Genomic DNA, 14,441 nt, shown 5'->3' with positions numbered 1-14,441 from the left:
GACTATCCCTATTCTTCTTCCCTGGCACCTGAACAAAGTATCCCTTGAAGGAGGCTCACCCTCTCTTTCCCTCTCAGGCTCACAGGTCCCCTTCACAAGCCAAGAGAAAGGCCTCCCTGGTTCCCAAAATTTCCTGGGGACCTAGAAACTGACAGAAGACAGCACTGTGGTTTCTGCAGCAACAAGAAGAGGCAAAGAACATGAGACAAAAGTCTTGGCCGGGGGCCCAGAGCCCAAAGCTGCTCTCACTGCCTTCTAGGCCACTGGTGGGCCACTAAAACTATCACCCAACTCTTCTGTCATCCTATGTGCACAAACTCACTGAAGCCCCTACTCTAAGAGCCAAGCACTGTCACCACCCCCATTTTACAGATGAGGAGATTGAAGCTGGGAGAAGTGAAGGCAAGTTGGTTAAGGCCACACGGCTGGAAATGGCAGAGCTGGGTCCTGAAGCTGACATGGACTACAGAGCCAGAGTGGTTCCCCACCACACTGAGTGCTCCTCAGCAAGCATCAAGATGGGGGCTGCTGTCCTGAGTGCCAGATGGGCACCAGGGAGATGAGTCTGGACTGAACAGGAGACACCTGTTCTGCATGGGAATGCTGACCCTTCATCTCCAATAGGAGATGGGACTCCAGGATGATAGAAGCTAAGAAGTCAAAAAAGGGGAAAAACTGGGTAGAATAAGGTTTTCTAAAGGCACCAGTCCCAGGACAAACAACAGCAGCACATACCACTTAGCAGGCACATATTACATGCCAGGCAGTATGCAAGTCCCTTGTCTCTACATCATTTCTAATTCTCACACAACCCCATGTGCAAGATGCTATTTCCATTTTGTAGGTGGGACAACTGAGGTCCCAAGAGGTAAAAATCACCTGCACAAGATCATGCAGCCAGAAATGAAACAGGTATATCTATTTTGGTGAATAATTTGGCCATAACTAGTAAAACTGATAGAACCATATATTCTAGAAACTCTCAAGCACATAGGATAGTGTACATGAATGCTTATAAGTAATGTTATCACAAGTAACATTACTTGTGATAGCAGACAACTGAAAATATAAGTATCCATCAACAGAAGAATGGATAAATTGTGGTAAAGTTTTAAAATAAAATATAGCTTTTTTTTTTTTTTTTTTTAAAAAGATGACCGGTAAGGGGGTCTCAACCCTTGGCTTGGTGTTGTCAGCACCACGCTCAGCCAGTGAGCAAACCGGCCATCCCTGTATAGGATCCGAACCCGTAGCCTTGGTGTTATCAGCACCGCACTCTACCAAGTGAGCCATGGGCCGGCCTAAAATAAAATATAGCTTTGAAGATTCACTATCTTAGGCCTTAAGGATAAAAATGATCTAAAAAAAAAAAAAAAGATGATCTCATAAAAATTCACTGTTTAAGTGAATAAAGCAAACTTAGAACACATATGAAACAATGTCATTTATGCAGTTTAAAAACACGCTAAACTATATTGTATGTTGCTTAGGGATACATATGCAAGTCATTAAAAATTATCAAATTCAAGATAAAGATAACCTCTGAGAGGACGGAAATAAGTTATCACAAAAGGAGACAGAAAAGGGACTTAACTATGTAGACAAGGTTTTATTTTAAAAGCTGGGCAGTGAGTATACCATTTTATATTACTTATATATTAATTTTTAAAAAGTAAAGGTAAGAGAGATTGATAATTTTAATAATAGAAAAATGCTAAACTTAGAAAAATGTCATCATTTCATTAGTGCTAACATTTTGGCACTAGACCCTTCCCAGCCTCAACTAGGCAAGCTGCTGCCACCGCCTAGGGGCCCCACTGGAGCCCTGAGGCATAGAGCTGCAGGAAGCTGAACCCAGCAGCAACCAGGTAAAGAGCATACCAAAAACACCATTTTCACATGGGTAGCCCTTCACAGCCACCGCAATTGCCATGGCTGCCACAAAAGCGACTTAGTCTCTATAGCAGCAGTCACAGCCACTTTGCAGATGGCACGCCAGACTCTCAACTTCATTGACACAGCAGAGGCACCAGCAGAGACAAAAAAAAAAAAAGAAGAGGTCTGTACTATTTGTGTTGCTACAACAGAAATACCTGAGACTGGGTAATTTATAAAGAACAGAGGTTTATTTGGCTTATGATTCTGGGACAGTTGCATTTGGCACAGGCCTCAGGCTGTTTCTACTCATGGTGGAAAGTGTCAGGCAGCCAGCGGGTACGAGCAGATCACATGGCAAGAGGAAGCAAGAGAGAGAAAGGAGGTGCCAGGGTCTTCTAAACAACCAGCTCTTGTGGGAACTAATAGAGTGAGAACTCACTCATTACTCCCCCCAGGGAGAGCATTAATTCATTCATGAGGGATCCGCCCCAATGACTCAATCAGTTTCCAACACTGCCACATTGGGGATCAAATTTCCACATGAGTTTTGGTGGGGACAACACATCCCAACTCTATCGAGTTCCTCTCTCTCCACAAAGCACACTCAAGAGTAACAGAAGAAGTATCTGATTTATGATAATAGGGGAGGACTTGATCAAACCTGTCTCAGTACTGGACAAATCATCTAGGCAACAAACCAACAGAGGAACAGTTAATCTATGGTTATTAGTGGGGGAAGGGGGAAGGGGAGAGATTGGATAAGGGGCATAAAGAATAAGTATGATTTGTAACAATGAACATGCTAATAAAAAATAAAAATTTAAGGGCTGGCCCGGTGGCACACTCGGTAGAGTGCGGCGCTTGGGAGCGCGGCGGCGCTCCCACCGAGGGGTCAGATCCCCTATAGAGACCGGTCCGCTCACTGGTTGAGCGTGGTGCGGGCGCGACACCAAGGGTTGCGATCCCGTTACCAGTCACGAAAAAAGACAAAAAGGAAAATAAAATAAAATAAAATAAAAATTTAAGGCTGGCCAGTTAGCTCAGTTGGTTAGAGCACAACCTTATAACACCAAGGTCACAGGTTCGGATCCCTATCTTGGCCAGCCACCAAACAAACAAACAAACAAACAAATTAAAAATAAACAAATAAATAAAATGCTTAAGTAAGAAAAATGTCATCATTTCATTAGCACTAGCATTTTGGCACTAGACCCTTGGCATCTCTGCTTTGAAACAGACAGAAAGACAACTGTTTATACTGTCAATCTTTTCAGAAATATTTGCTAACGCAGCATTATTTACAACAGTGAAGATGCAGAATCAACCTAAGCGTCCATCAATGAATGACTAGATAAAGAAAATGAGGCGTATACACACAATGAATACTATTCAGCCTTAAAAAAGAAGGAAATCCTATCACTTGCAACAACATGGATGAACCTGGAGGACATTACATAAAGCGAAATAAGCCAGGCAGGGAAAGACAAATACCACATGACATCACCTATATGTGGAATCTAAAAAAGTCAAATACATACAAGTAGGGAGTACAATGGTGGTCAGCAGAGGCTGGAGGGGGGTTAGGGGGATATTGGTCAAAGGATATGAAGTTTCAGTTAGGAGGAATAAGTTCAAGAGATCTACTGTACAACATGGTGACTATAGTTAATAACAATGGATTGTATACTTGAAAATTAACGAGAGAATAGATTTTAAGTGTTCTAACCACAAATAAAAATGTGAGGTCATGCATATGTTGATTAGCTTAGTTTAGCCGTTCCACAATGTATACAACATTTCAAAACATGTTGTACACTATAAATATATACAATTTTTATTTGCCAATTTAAAAAATAAAAAAGTTTCAAAAAATATTTGCTGACATGGAATGTTTCAGAGGACATCTTTTAAGAAAACAAAGTGATACTACACAATTTGTGTCAGCCACGATTTGTGTCTGCCATTAATTATTCTTCTACCTAACAAAAAATTCAGGTCTGGTACTCTCTCATCTTCACCCCACATCCCGTGGAATGGGCTGAACCCCTCTCTGACTCCCCACAGCCCTTCTCCTGACTACCAAGGTCCTTCCTATGCTACCTGGCCCAGCTTCAACAACTACGACAGCAATGTCAGGGTGCCAGGCACTCTGTGTATGAATGATTTCACTCATGGCCCTCTGAGATCAGGCACCGATATTTTCTTTTTACAGACATGGAGACAGGCTCAGAGGATAGGCATGCAGTGCTAGAGGGGTGGAGCCGAGTCCAGAGTCCAGGCCAGGAGCTCACCTCTTTGCAGTGCTGTTCCCTCAGCAGGTCTCGGAGGGTGCGGTTGGTCTCCTCAAATGTGCTCAGTTTCTGCAGGAGAAGTTCCTTCTGCCTCGTTAGGGTGTTAATGTCCGTGCAGGTCATTTGTTTCTCCTGGAAGACAAGCAGGAGGTCTTACAAGGTGCAGGGAAAACAGGCCCCATGGGGGACTCAAGAGGTGCTGACTCCAGGAAGCCCAGGCAAAAAGATCCAGGCTGTGCATGGGGCCAAGGTGGTTAAGGGCAGGCTTCCCAGAGGAGGTGGACCTGGAAGGGTGGTGGGCAGGAGCTGAGCCTGCTGAGAGCAAGAGGTGGAGAATGGGGTAGGAAAGCTCATTGTGGGCGAGTGTGGTCATGGCAGGCTTCCTGGACGAGGTAAGAGAGGATGATGACACCTGGTGGCTGATACTTGCCAGAATCAACCACCTGCCTTGACTCACTGTGATCCCAGGTGACCCATGATGACGTCTCCTCAGAGGCCACCAAAGGTCATCTTCAAGGGTTAGGGCCCAGGAAGTGAGAGCAGGGACTGGGGACTGTAGAGTTAAGCGTGCCCTCCCTTAGCCTGGAGATGTCATAAAGTCTGCCTGATGACTGCGTAAAAGACCCCACCCCAGCCTGCAGCTGCCCCTGCCACCCCAGGCTCAGTCCCAGGGCTTGGGGTCATTCTGCCTTGGGTCACCTACTGTTTTCAGCTTCCCGATGGTATCCTTCAAAGCCATGACTTGCTTGGCAGCAGCAGCCCCATCCATTTCAGCCTCCACCAGCTTGGACATGAGGCACTCTTTCTCCTGCTGGAGGTGTTTCTTCTGAAGCCTGGGGCCAGAAAGACAGGGCTCTGTGAGCCCTCCCAGGCCCCTGCCAGCCCAGAGCTCCGAGGGTTGCCTCACAATGCCCTGCGAGGCTCAACTCTTGTCAAGGAACAGTGGGGGAGGGGGAAGCGATGGCCTTTCTGGTAAGATGAGGGCCAGAAGTCACATCAGCCTGGGCACCAGACCAGAGCCTCCACACCAGAACACATTATGCCACCTGTGGCCCTGCTCGTCTCCCAGACAGCCACCATCGTCACCTCTGTCCCCTGCCAGGGCCTCCCAACCACCATCTTCAGATCCACTTTTGAGCCCTTCTATCTGTTCTCCATGCTGGATCCAAGGCTGGTCAACTTTCCATGGCTCCCAACTGTTTTCAATGCAAATGTCTCAAGGTGGCCACTAAGAGCCGGCACCCTGTCAATCTCTGTGGCATTCCTTGTCCTCTGCGCACCTTCTCTGGCCTGCTTTCCATTTCTCACTTGCAAACACCTTCCCACCTTGGGGCCTTCCCACGAGATGTTCCCACTATTGAGAGTGCTTTCTCCCCTGACACCTGTCTGCCTAACTCTTAGCCATCCTGCAGGATTCCCTAAATGTCACTTTTTCTGGTAAGAGTTCCCTAGCCACCCCACTCCCTCCCTACCACATGGGGTACTCCTTTTCCCTGAGTATGAATTACAAGCACAATCAGGTAATTAACTGTGTTACTGAGTTGAACAGGCTCCAAGGCATAGAGAAAGACCATGTATCTGCCTTCTCCATTGCTTTCCATTTATTCCCAGGGCTTGGGGCAGCCTGACAGGGAAGAATAAACGCAGGGGCAGGGTGGGTGCCACCTTACATGGTAAAGTCCTTCTCCTCCTTGATGCGCTCGATGTTGTGCCTGAGCACTGTGTTCTCATGCTCAGTCTCAGCCAGTTCATGGGCCACCTCCTCAAGCTCCTCCTTCCGCTCCTCCAGAAACCGTTTGGCCATCTGGCGCTCACCCTTCTGCATCTTGACCTGCCAAGGGCACACAGGCAGGAGCCACTTAGGGGAGCTTTTTCTTCTAAGTCACGTTGCTGGGCTCAACGCTTTGGATCAAAATAAGGGCCCCTCTGATTGAGAGCTACACAGGCCGTGTGCCAGGTCCTTATGGGCACAACCTCAGTTAATTGTCACAAAGACTGACTCTCCAGGGAGATACTATTCCTCTCCATACTTTACAGATGAGGAAACTGAGTATAGAGAGCCTGAGTGACTTGCTGATTGGGGATGGGGGCAGGTTGCAAAATGGTTCAGCCGGCACACCGTAGGAAGAGAGATGTCACAAAAAGGCCCCTACACTGTGGGCTATAGGGAAAGGAGGGCCTGTTGCCAGTGGGGCCAGCCACAGGTTCTCTAGCAGAATCCCTGGACCACAAGTACAGGATGGGCGATTAAAGATACAGATTTAAGCCTGGCCAGTCAACTCAGCTGGTTAGAACACAGTATTATAACAACAAGGTCAAGAGTTCAGATTCCCATTCTGGCCAGCTATTAAAAAAAAAAAAAAAAAAAAAGGAATAAATAAATACACAGAATTACATTTAATAAATAAATAAAGACACAGGTTGCATTAGCAATCAAGACCTGGATTTCAATGCTTGCTCTGCCAACTTCCTAGTTGGGGATCTGTGATTTACAAGTTCGGTTTCTAATTCTATTGCTATATCCAACCCCAAGACAGCTAAGCAACTGAAGATAAACTTCCTTTGCCTGCTGGGGGCTTTGTTTTTGTTAAACTTTTGTATAAAACGGAAAGCATAGGCCCTAGTTTCCCAGTCATTCATGTCTACAATGGGGAAAATAATGCCAACAATTCCATTCACTGCTGTAAAAAGTCAAATCATGCCATCCTATAGAAGACCAGACAAGCTCAGTGCCCGATAGAGAGGGCCCTTATCAGTGCAGTGGTATTCCAGGCTGCCCCAGCTACCACCCCAGGGAGACATCCCAAGTCCTGGGCAACTGTGCTGGGGAAGGCAGGAGGCCTGCAGAGAGGCAGCCTAAGAGAAGTGTCCCGGCCCTCTACCTCTCTCACCTCAGACTTGAGACAACCAACCGCATTCATTAGACTGTCGATCTTCTTATCATAACGGTTCATTTTACAGTGACCTGAGTCATCATCTTCCGTAGAGAGGTCACTTAACCGCATCACTGAGACCAGCTTTTCTGAAGATGGTGGTGTAATCTCTAGGCAATGAGGTGGATTCTGAGGTAGAGGAGGGAGAAACACATGAACTTGTAAGGCAAAACTGCAACCATGAGTTTCACCACAGCTGGTTGTCCACTGGAGGCGTATTTATTGAATTGGCAGGAAAAGCCAAAATAACTAAGTAGCCAACCACAGGGACCCCAGGAAGAACAACACTCCAGACCCTCTTGATGGAACATTACGTACCATGTTTAAATGATGTTTTTGAAGAATTTTTAACATGGAAATAAAAAGCTTGGGTTATAATTTTAAGTTTAAAATACAGAATACAGGGCTGGCCCGTGGCTCACTCGGGAGAGTGTGGTGCTGATAACACCAAGGCCCCGGGTTCGGATCCCATATAGGGATGGCCGGTTCGCTCACTGGCTGAGCGTGGTGCTGACAACACCAAGTCAAGGGTTAAGATCCCCTTACCGGTCATCTTTTAAAAAAAAAAAAAAAGGAATAAAAAGAATTGTTCAATAAGGATGTAACCATTGTGTCTATCAAGCAGGACTCATAGGGTTCAATAAAGAAAAGACATAAACTCTTTGTCCAGCAATTCTATTTCTGGGGATTTGTTAATATCTAAGAGTGTGAATCAATATTTAAACTCAAGGCAAGGATATAGCTAAATATATGAGAGGATAGTATTGGTTGAATGCATAATGGTACAAATGTAAATACAATGGATTACTGCCTTAAAAAAATAATGTGCAACCCTGGCTTGGTTAGAGCATGGTGCTGACAACACCAAGGTCCTGGGTTTGATCCCTTTACCAGCCAGCAAAAAAAAAAAAAAAATCACTGTAAAGATGGTTATTAAAATAATAGTAATAATAGTGTGCAATGTAAATATAGTCAAAATAAGTTAAACAAAAAAAAGTGTTATGCCATGATAAGTAAGGTATCCCATTCTTACTAAAACCAGAAGAAGGGGTCTATTCATAAGAAAGATCAGGAAGGTTTCCCACCTAGAATTTACATGGGTCTTCTCAAGGTGGTGGGATTAGAAGTATTTTTTTGCTTTCTTCTTTGTGCTGATTCAGATTTTCTAAATTTTTAACAATGACTACATATTGCTTTTATAAGTAAAAAAGTTATTTTTAATATTTAAAAGGAAGAAAATAGGAAAATGTATACATAGTAGGATTACAACTATAATTTTAAAACAACAGAAAAACCACGCATAGGAGAAAGTGTGGTAGTAAATGTACCAGTGACAGTGGCTACCCGTGGGGATGATGGGGATACAGTGGGCAGAGGGCAGCTTGCAGGAAGCTGGGTGATGGTTACACAGGTACATTCAGCTTGTAAAATTTCATCGAGCAATACACTTCTGATGTGTACACTTCCCTGCACTTTTCAACAAAAAATTCTTATTTTTTAAAACTTAATAGTGGCCAGATTTGAGCAGTAGAATTACAAGTGTCTATTTTCCTGTATTTTCAAATTTCCATAATAAAAATAGATCGCTTTTAATAATAGAGAAAAGAAAACACCTAACCTTTCTCCAAGAGACAATCTTATATACCAGAGGGGTTTTAAGAAATCAAACAAGGGCCAGCCCGGTGGCTCACTCGGGAGAGTGCGGTGCTGACAACACCAAGGCCGCGGGTTCGGATCCTATATAGGGATGGCCGGTTTGCTCATTGGGTGAGCGTGGTGCTGACAACACCAAGTCAAGGGTTAAGATCCCCTTACCAGTCATCTTTTTAAAAAAAAAAAAGAAAAGAAAAGAAATCAAACAAGAATTCTACATGCACACAGAAGCTTCTGGTCTCCATTTCCAGCTCCAGCCCACACTTCTACCTCATGGGGCCTTTTTCCTTTTGTCCATAACAGAAAGGGTCAGGCTACAGCTCCCAGAAACATAGCAAGCCACTGGGAAGTGGAAAGGGGCATGCCCAAAGGAGAAAGTAGGAAAGATGGCTACCATATAAGTGACTGAGAGAGCCTGGACCAGTCACCTCTCGAGGATTCTGTGGCCACAGGTCTGGCAGCAGGCATTGAGCTTTCCAGAGGAGGGGACTGTTGCTCCTAGCAACCCATGTCAACAGGAAGTCAATTTTCATAGCAGAATTCCTTTGATATTTTGAAAATTACCAAGTCTTTTTACTTTTTTGAAAAGCATTTCTAATTATAAAATATATTATGTTATAAAGAAATTCAAACAAGTGATAAAAAATAAAACATTAAAGCCTGACACACCTTGAGATAATCACTGCTTAACACTTCTTGTATATCCTCCCAGAAAATGTTATGCATATGTAAGTATATGCATCCACACACAGATACCTCTTTTCTGCACAAACAGGGCCAACCTCTACATGTTGTAAATCTCCATGCTTCATTTTCGTGTAATATCTACCCCAATCTTTGTATGACTGCATGGTATTCCATTACTTGGATGTACTGTAATTTAACCAATACCGTACTGATAAACATTTAGATTGCTTCTAATTTTTCTGTTACAAGCAATGCTATAGCAACTGATTTATAAACAGATCCCTTTACTCTTCTGTGACCTTTTTAGGATAAATTTCTAGATGTAAAACTCAGAATCAATGTTTAGGTAGATGTGACCAAACTGCCTCTAGAACAGTTCAATCAGTTTCACAGTCCTAACAAAAATGGTTAAAAAGACTCGATACCCCATATGTATACTGACATGAGATATTTCTAATCTTTTAAACTTTTTGTCACTCAATAACAATGATATTGTTTTAAAAGTATATATTGTTGTAGGGCTGGCCCGTGGCTCACTTGGGAGAGTGTGGTGTTGATAACACCAAGGCCACGGGTTCGGATCCCTATATAGGGATGGCCGGTTAGCTCACTTGGAAGAGCGTGGTGCTGACAACACCAAGTCAAGGGTTAAGATCCCCTTACCGGTCATCTTTAAAAAAAGAAAAAAAAAAGTCACATACTTGTGTTTAGCCAGGCGCTCAATAAATAGGGCCTAGTAGGATGTCTCCAATAGCTACAGTCGACCGTGAATCATACCGAGTTTGAGTCCTGCTAGAATCTGACCAGTCCGAGAAGAAAAGACTGAACAAGAATAAGCCTACCTCCCACTTGCATCCCACATGCCGGGCAGATGATTTTCCAGGGGGCATCCAAGGTACCTTGGTTTTCACCCGGACACTCCGCCGCACATTCACGGTGTCCCCTTTCATTCCACGCTTATGAGATTTCTGTGGAAAGGGACAAACCCACAGTCACTTCCACCTCCAACTCCACAGGGGCGCCTCTTCTGACTAAGGTTATGCTGCATCTGGATGACAGACCTGCCTACCTTCTAACCACGCAAGGGACTTCTGGAAGATTGTGTTTGTCTCCCAAACCTTTGGAGTCAGAAGCACGAGGAGGCTGGGCCGGGAAGTATCACCCTGATCCACAGCTGTTACCTCGCTCCATTGGCATGCTCCTACCTGGCTGTTGGTCGCTGATGGTTTCGGGAGTTTTTTTATGTGGACGTGGACAGGGGTGTTCTCATCCACGTGAACATGTAAGGGGGGAGTTGAAGAGCGGTCCTTCATGATTCGCTTCTGGCAGGCAGGGAAGGACAACACAAAAAAGGTTGATCTGTGGATAAGTAAACTGAGCATAAAAACAGAGCGCACAGTCTCTGGAGGCCACTGAAAGCCTAGCCATCAAGCGAGCAGGACAGCTACCAACTACCGACATGCTGGCAGACACTAAGGAAGGAGTATTATTCAGCAGGCTCCTGAAGAGATCCCATCTGAAGAACACTGTAGAAACCCAGGTCAACTCCAGAGAGGAGTCTGCAAGACCCATCAGTTCTGCAAGAGAGCCCAAACCCAGGCCTGGGGTCCTCAGAGCTGAATCTCCTTCCAAGCCTGCTGGATTGTATACCTCCTCCTTGAATTTGGTGTAGCACCACTAGAAAGCAGGTGGATCCTTCTACACAATAATCACAACTGGGCATGCAGATTAGCAAGGGAAACACAAAATGGTTAGGGTGCAGAATAAATCAGACAGCAGGCAGCTAAAAGACTCTGAAAACAAAAAGCTGGAGGAAATGCCAAGGATAAGATTGTATAGATTCTAAAGAAGGTATGAGCAGGGCAGAAACCCAGCTACGTACCCCTCACCCACCACCAGCTCCTAACCCTTCTCCCCATCAAAAAATTTTTTTTCTTTTCAATTTTCTTTTCCTTCTTTGTTTTTGTTTTTGAAAATCTGTTCTAAAGATTTTGGGATTTGCCTGGAAGAATAAGGTTAACACAAGCTCCTCACACCTGGCAGCCTTATCACAGGCAAAAATAATAACAATAACTCAGCAGAATATGCCTAACAGCAGCTAGCAGAGCACCTGGGCCACAAGGGGGCCCAGAAGGGTAAGGCAGTTCCTAGGAAAGGGGTGCAAAAGCATTTTTGGCAGGGTCACAGACCAGAGAGGACTGCTCCACATGTATGTCACCTACCGTCACAGTTACACTGGGTGCACCACAGGGTGTTCTCAAGACCTTTTTCTGCGTGAGACTTGTTACTCCGTTCTTCCCACACGATGGAAACCTGCACCCGGGCACAAGAACTGGATTATAAGCAGAAAATTAGAGTTCTCCTATTTCTTAGATCTCCCGAAATTACACACTGCTTACGGTGGCTAAGTTCATGGCTAGGAGAACCAGTCTGGAATTCCTTAGTTCCCTTTAGATGAGCACCAAATACACATGGTGTGCCCAGCAGTAGGATGGAAACAGGGTGATGGGCAGTTGCTCCGCTAGCCTTTTAATCTATTATCGCATCACACATATTGTGACCTTTTTCTGAAAAGCCTAGCTGTCATCCTGTCAGATGACAAAAAGCAGGCAGTGCATGAGGAGTAGCCAAGGTTCTAGTCTGGCTAAGGGTGAAAATGCCCAGGACAGTGCCTGGAGCAGAGACAGCTCTGGAGAAATTGCTCAGTGAATGACTTACATGAGAAGAACATCAGGCTCATGAACAAAAAGTCATTGTGACTCAAATTCTTAAAATTAAGGTTCAAATATTTACCTAGGAGGATGAAAAAGTAGCTATTTCCCAAAATATTCCACTTGCTACTCTTTAAGCTCCAAAGAAGCGGATTTTTTCTTTATGCCATGTGTAATTCACCTTGCTTATACATATACAGCCTCATCACCAGATTTGCAAAGACAGCAAAAGTTTAATATGCTCCAAAATCTGGCAGCAGAACATTCAAGAAATCCAGAATGGGAAGGGACTCGAAATGATCACTGAATCCATCCCACTGCCTCCTGACAACCCACAAATATCACCTTGCCCTCCCAGCAAATACTTGGGGAAAATAATGCAACACAGAAATGCCAGATAAGAGCACATGAGCACTTTAGTATGAATTTTGCTATCCATATATCACAGCTTGACAAAAAAAGAAAAAAATATCTATTTGTCGAGCTCTACTAATCATTTAGCCGAGGAATACCAAAACTGAGAAGACAGGTGCCCCCCCCCCCCTCACTTATAACATTTCTGTTCACTTAAAACCAATAGTTTGGGAAATCTCTTCCTCAGTGGGCTTCCAGTCAAACCACCTGGATTCCATCAACACCTTGCTAACTGCTGCATACCCCTCCTACAGCAGGGTTATTTATTTACCCCTGGACTCCTTTCAAAAAAAAAAAAAAAAAAGAAAAAGGCTCTGAACCTAGTACTCCATTAAGACAACAAGGTGACCCTGTTTGTTATCAGGAAGCTGTGGCACCTGGGAAGGGAAGAAGAGAAGGAGGCAAAGCAGGGACTCTGTGTTTGTGTGCATTTCTTTCCTCCTTCCCTTTAAAAATTATTATTTTTAAGTTTTGGTGAAGACTTTCAGTACACAGAACGGGGAAGCTGAAAACGGAGGCCTCCAGCGAGCCTGGCTATGGCCCTGACCACCTTTCCCTGCCCTATGGCGGAGGCACCCCCACACTGGCAGTACCTGGGGGAGCCGCCTGAGGAAGAGGCAGACATGGCTAGGCATCAAAGCCGCAAAGGTGGGCAACTGGGTCAGCAGGCTCTGCTCAGGGGAACCCAGAGGGACTTGTCAATGAGAATCTCAGGGGCCCAGCATCAAACGTCCTGAGGGGAGGGAGGGTGGAAGCTTTGGGGGCGGCAGCTGGATGAAAACTTGGGAGGCGTTCCTCTACTGTCCAAGTCGCACAGCAACTGTCCTGCCAAAGTGGGGGGAGACAGGAGAGGCTGAGCGACCTGGGGTGGGGGGCGCGGCCGGTAGGCGGCGCAGCAGGAGCTCCCCTCCTCGGAGAGGGACGGAGGGGGGCGGAACTGCGAGGGAAAGGACCACGGTGCCCAGGCCCCGCCCGGAGCGAAGGTGGGAGACACCGGGGGGAAAACCTGAGGTGCTGGCTGGCGTGAGTAGAGGGCAGGTGAGAACCGCTAGGCCCCAAGTGGGCCCCAGTGGGCCGGAACCCGCGCAGGGAGCTGGGGGGGTATTCGGGGCGCGGCCGGGGCAACTGTCTCCTAGGAGAAGGGGCGTTCCCGGCAGAACAGATACCCGGAGAGGACCAATGGTATTTGCAGGAGGACGGAGCGGAGGCTACAGCGGACAAGGGTTTCTCGGCCGCGAGTGGGTAACCCAACCGCGGAGGGAAAGCCCTCCCGGGCGCAGCAGGAGCCGGCTGCGGCTTTAACATCGGAATTAGAGAGGGGTTAGACGCCGGCAGTGCTAGGAGCGGGCGGGACCCCTGGGAGGCCCGGAGGCGATGCCCCGAGGACAGCGCTGCCTACGAAGACCGGGCGACCTAGCAGTGCTGCGCGGCGGCCCGCAGGGAGGAACAGGCGACGGGCCGATGCCCCCCGGGCGGGCAAGAGGAAAGAGGTGCAGGCTCGGTCGGCGGACAGAAGGGACGACCACCCACCAGCGGGCAGGAGGGGGCAAGTTTCCGCCCATAGAGAGAAGGGCGAAGCCCTGCCCGAAGGCAGCAGAGGAGGGAGCAGAGCCCTGCCGGTGGCCAGGAGAGCAGGGAGGCGACCGGCCGCCCGTTAGCGGGAGGAAGAGAGGCCCCGCGCCGGTGGGCGGGGCGGGTCCAGATTCTGACAGGAGGGGGACGGGCGCGCCAGAGGGGTGGAGGCGGGGGCGACCCGGCGTTAGGGGTGCGGGGGGCGCCGGACCCACGACCCCGGGGCTGACCGCTCAGTGGGGTGGGAGCGGGGCGACCTCGCCCGCGGGAACCGGGCCCGGCGGCGGCCGCGGGGGGCCCCC

The 14,441-nt window shown here is 46.9% G+C and overlaps 1 protein-coding gene across 5 annotated transcripts in view; it reads right to left on the bottom strand.

The window, feature by feature from the left end:
• ODF2 (outer dense fiber of sperm tails 2) overlaps positions 1 to 13,226 on the bottom strand; it is a 29,809-nt gene extending 16,583 nt beyond the window's left edge. The window contains exons 1-8 of one of the 5 annotated variants that reach the window (XM_008579281.1): positions 13,161 to 13,226; positions 11,665 to 11,755; positions 10,648 to 10,764; positions 10,285 to 10,410; positions 7,061 to 7,231; positions 5,840 to 6,000; positions 4,873 to 5,002; positions 4,170 to 4,301 (exon numbers count right to left, since the gene is read on the bottom strand). In XM_008579281.1, coding sequence (XP_008577503.1) covers positions 4,170 to 4,301; positions 4,873 to 5,002; positions 5,840 to 6,000; positions 7,061 to 7,231; positions 10,285 to 10,410; positions 10,648 to 10,764; positions 11,665 to 11,755; positions 13,161 to 13,192 — 960 coding nt within the window. In that variant the 5' untranslated portion in view covers positions 13,193 to 13,226. Of the gene's footprint in view, positions 1 to 4,169; positions 4,302 to 4,872; positions 5,003 to 5,839; positions 6,001 to 7,060; positions 7,232 to 10,284; positions 10,411 to 10,647; positions 10,802 to 11,664; positions 11,756 to 13,160 lie in introns of those variants that run through there. The other 4 variants (XM_008579275.1, XM_008579257.1, XM_008579264.1 and 1 more) reach the window with 4 other exon arrangements.
• Positions 13,227 to 14,441: the final 1,215 nt, after the last annotated feature.

This window comes from Galeopterus variegatus, unplaced genomic scaffold (assembly GCF_000696425.1).
Source record: "Galeopterus variegatus unplaced genomic scaffold, G_variegatus-3.0.2 Scaffold80, whole genome shotgun sequence".
NCBI classification, from domain to species: domain Eukaryota; kingdom Metazoa; phylum Chordata; class Mammalia; order Dermoptera; family Cynocephalidae; genus Galeopterus; species Galeopterus variegatus.
Note: the sequence above shows the minus strand (reverse complement) of the source record. Positions and strands in the feature narration are given on the sequence as shown.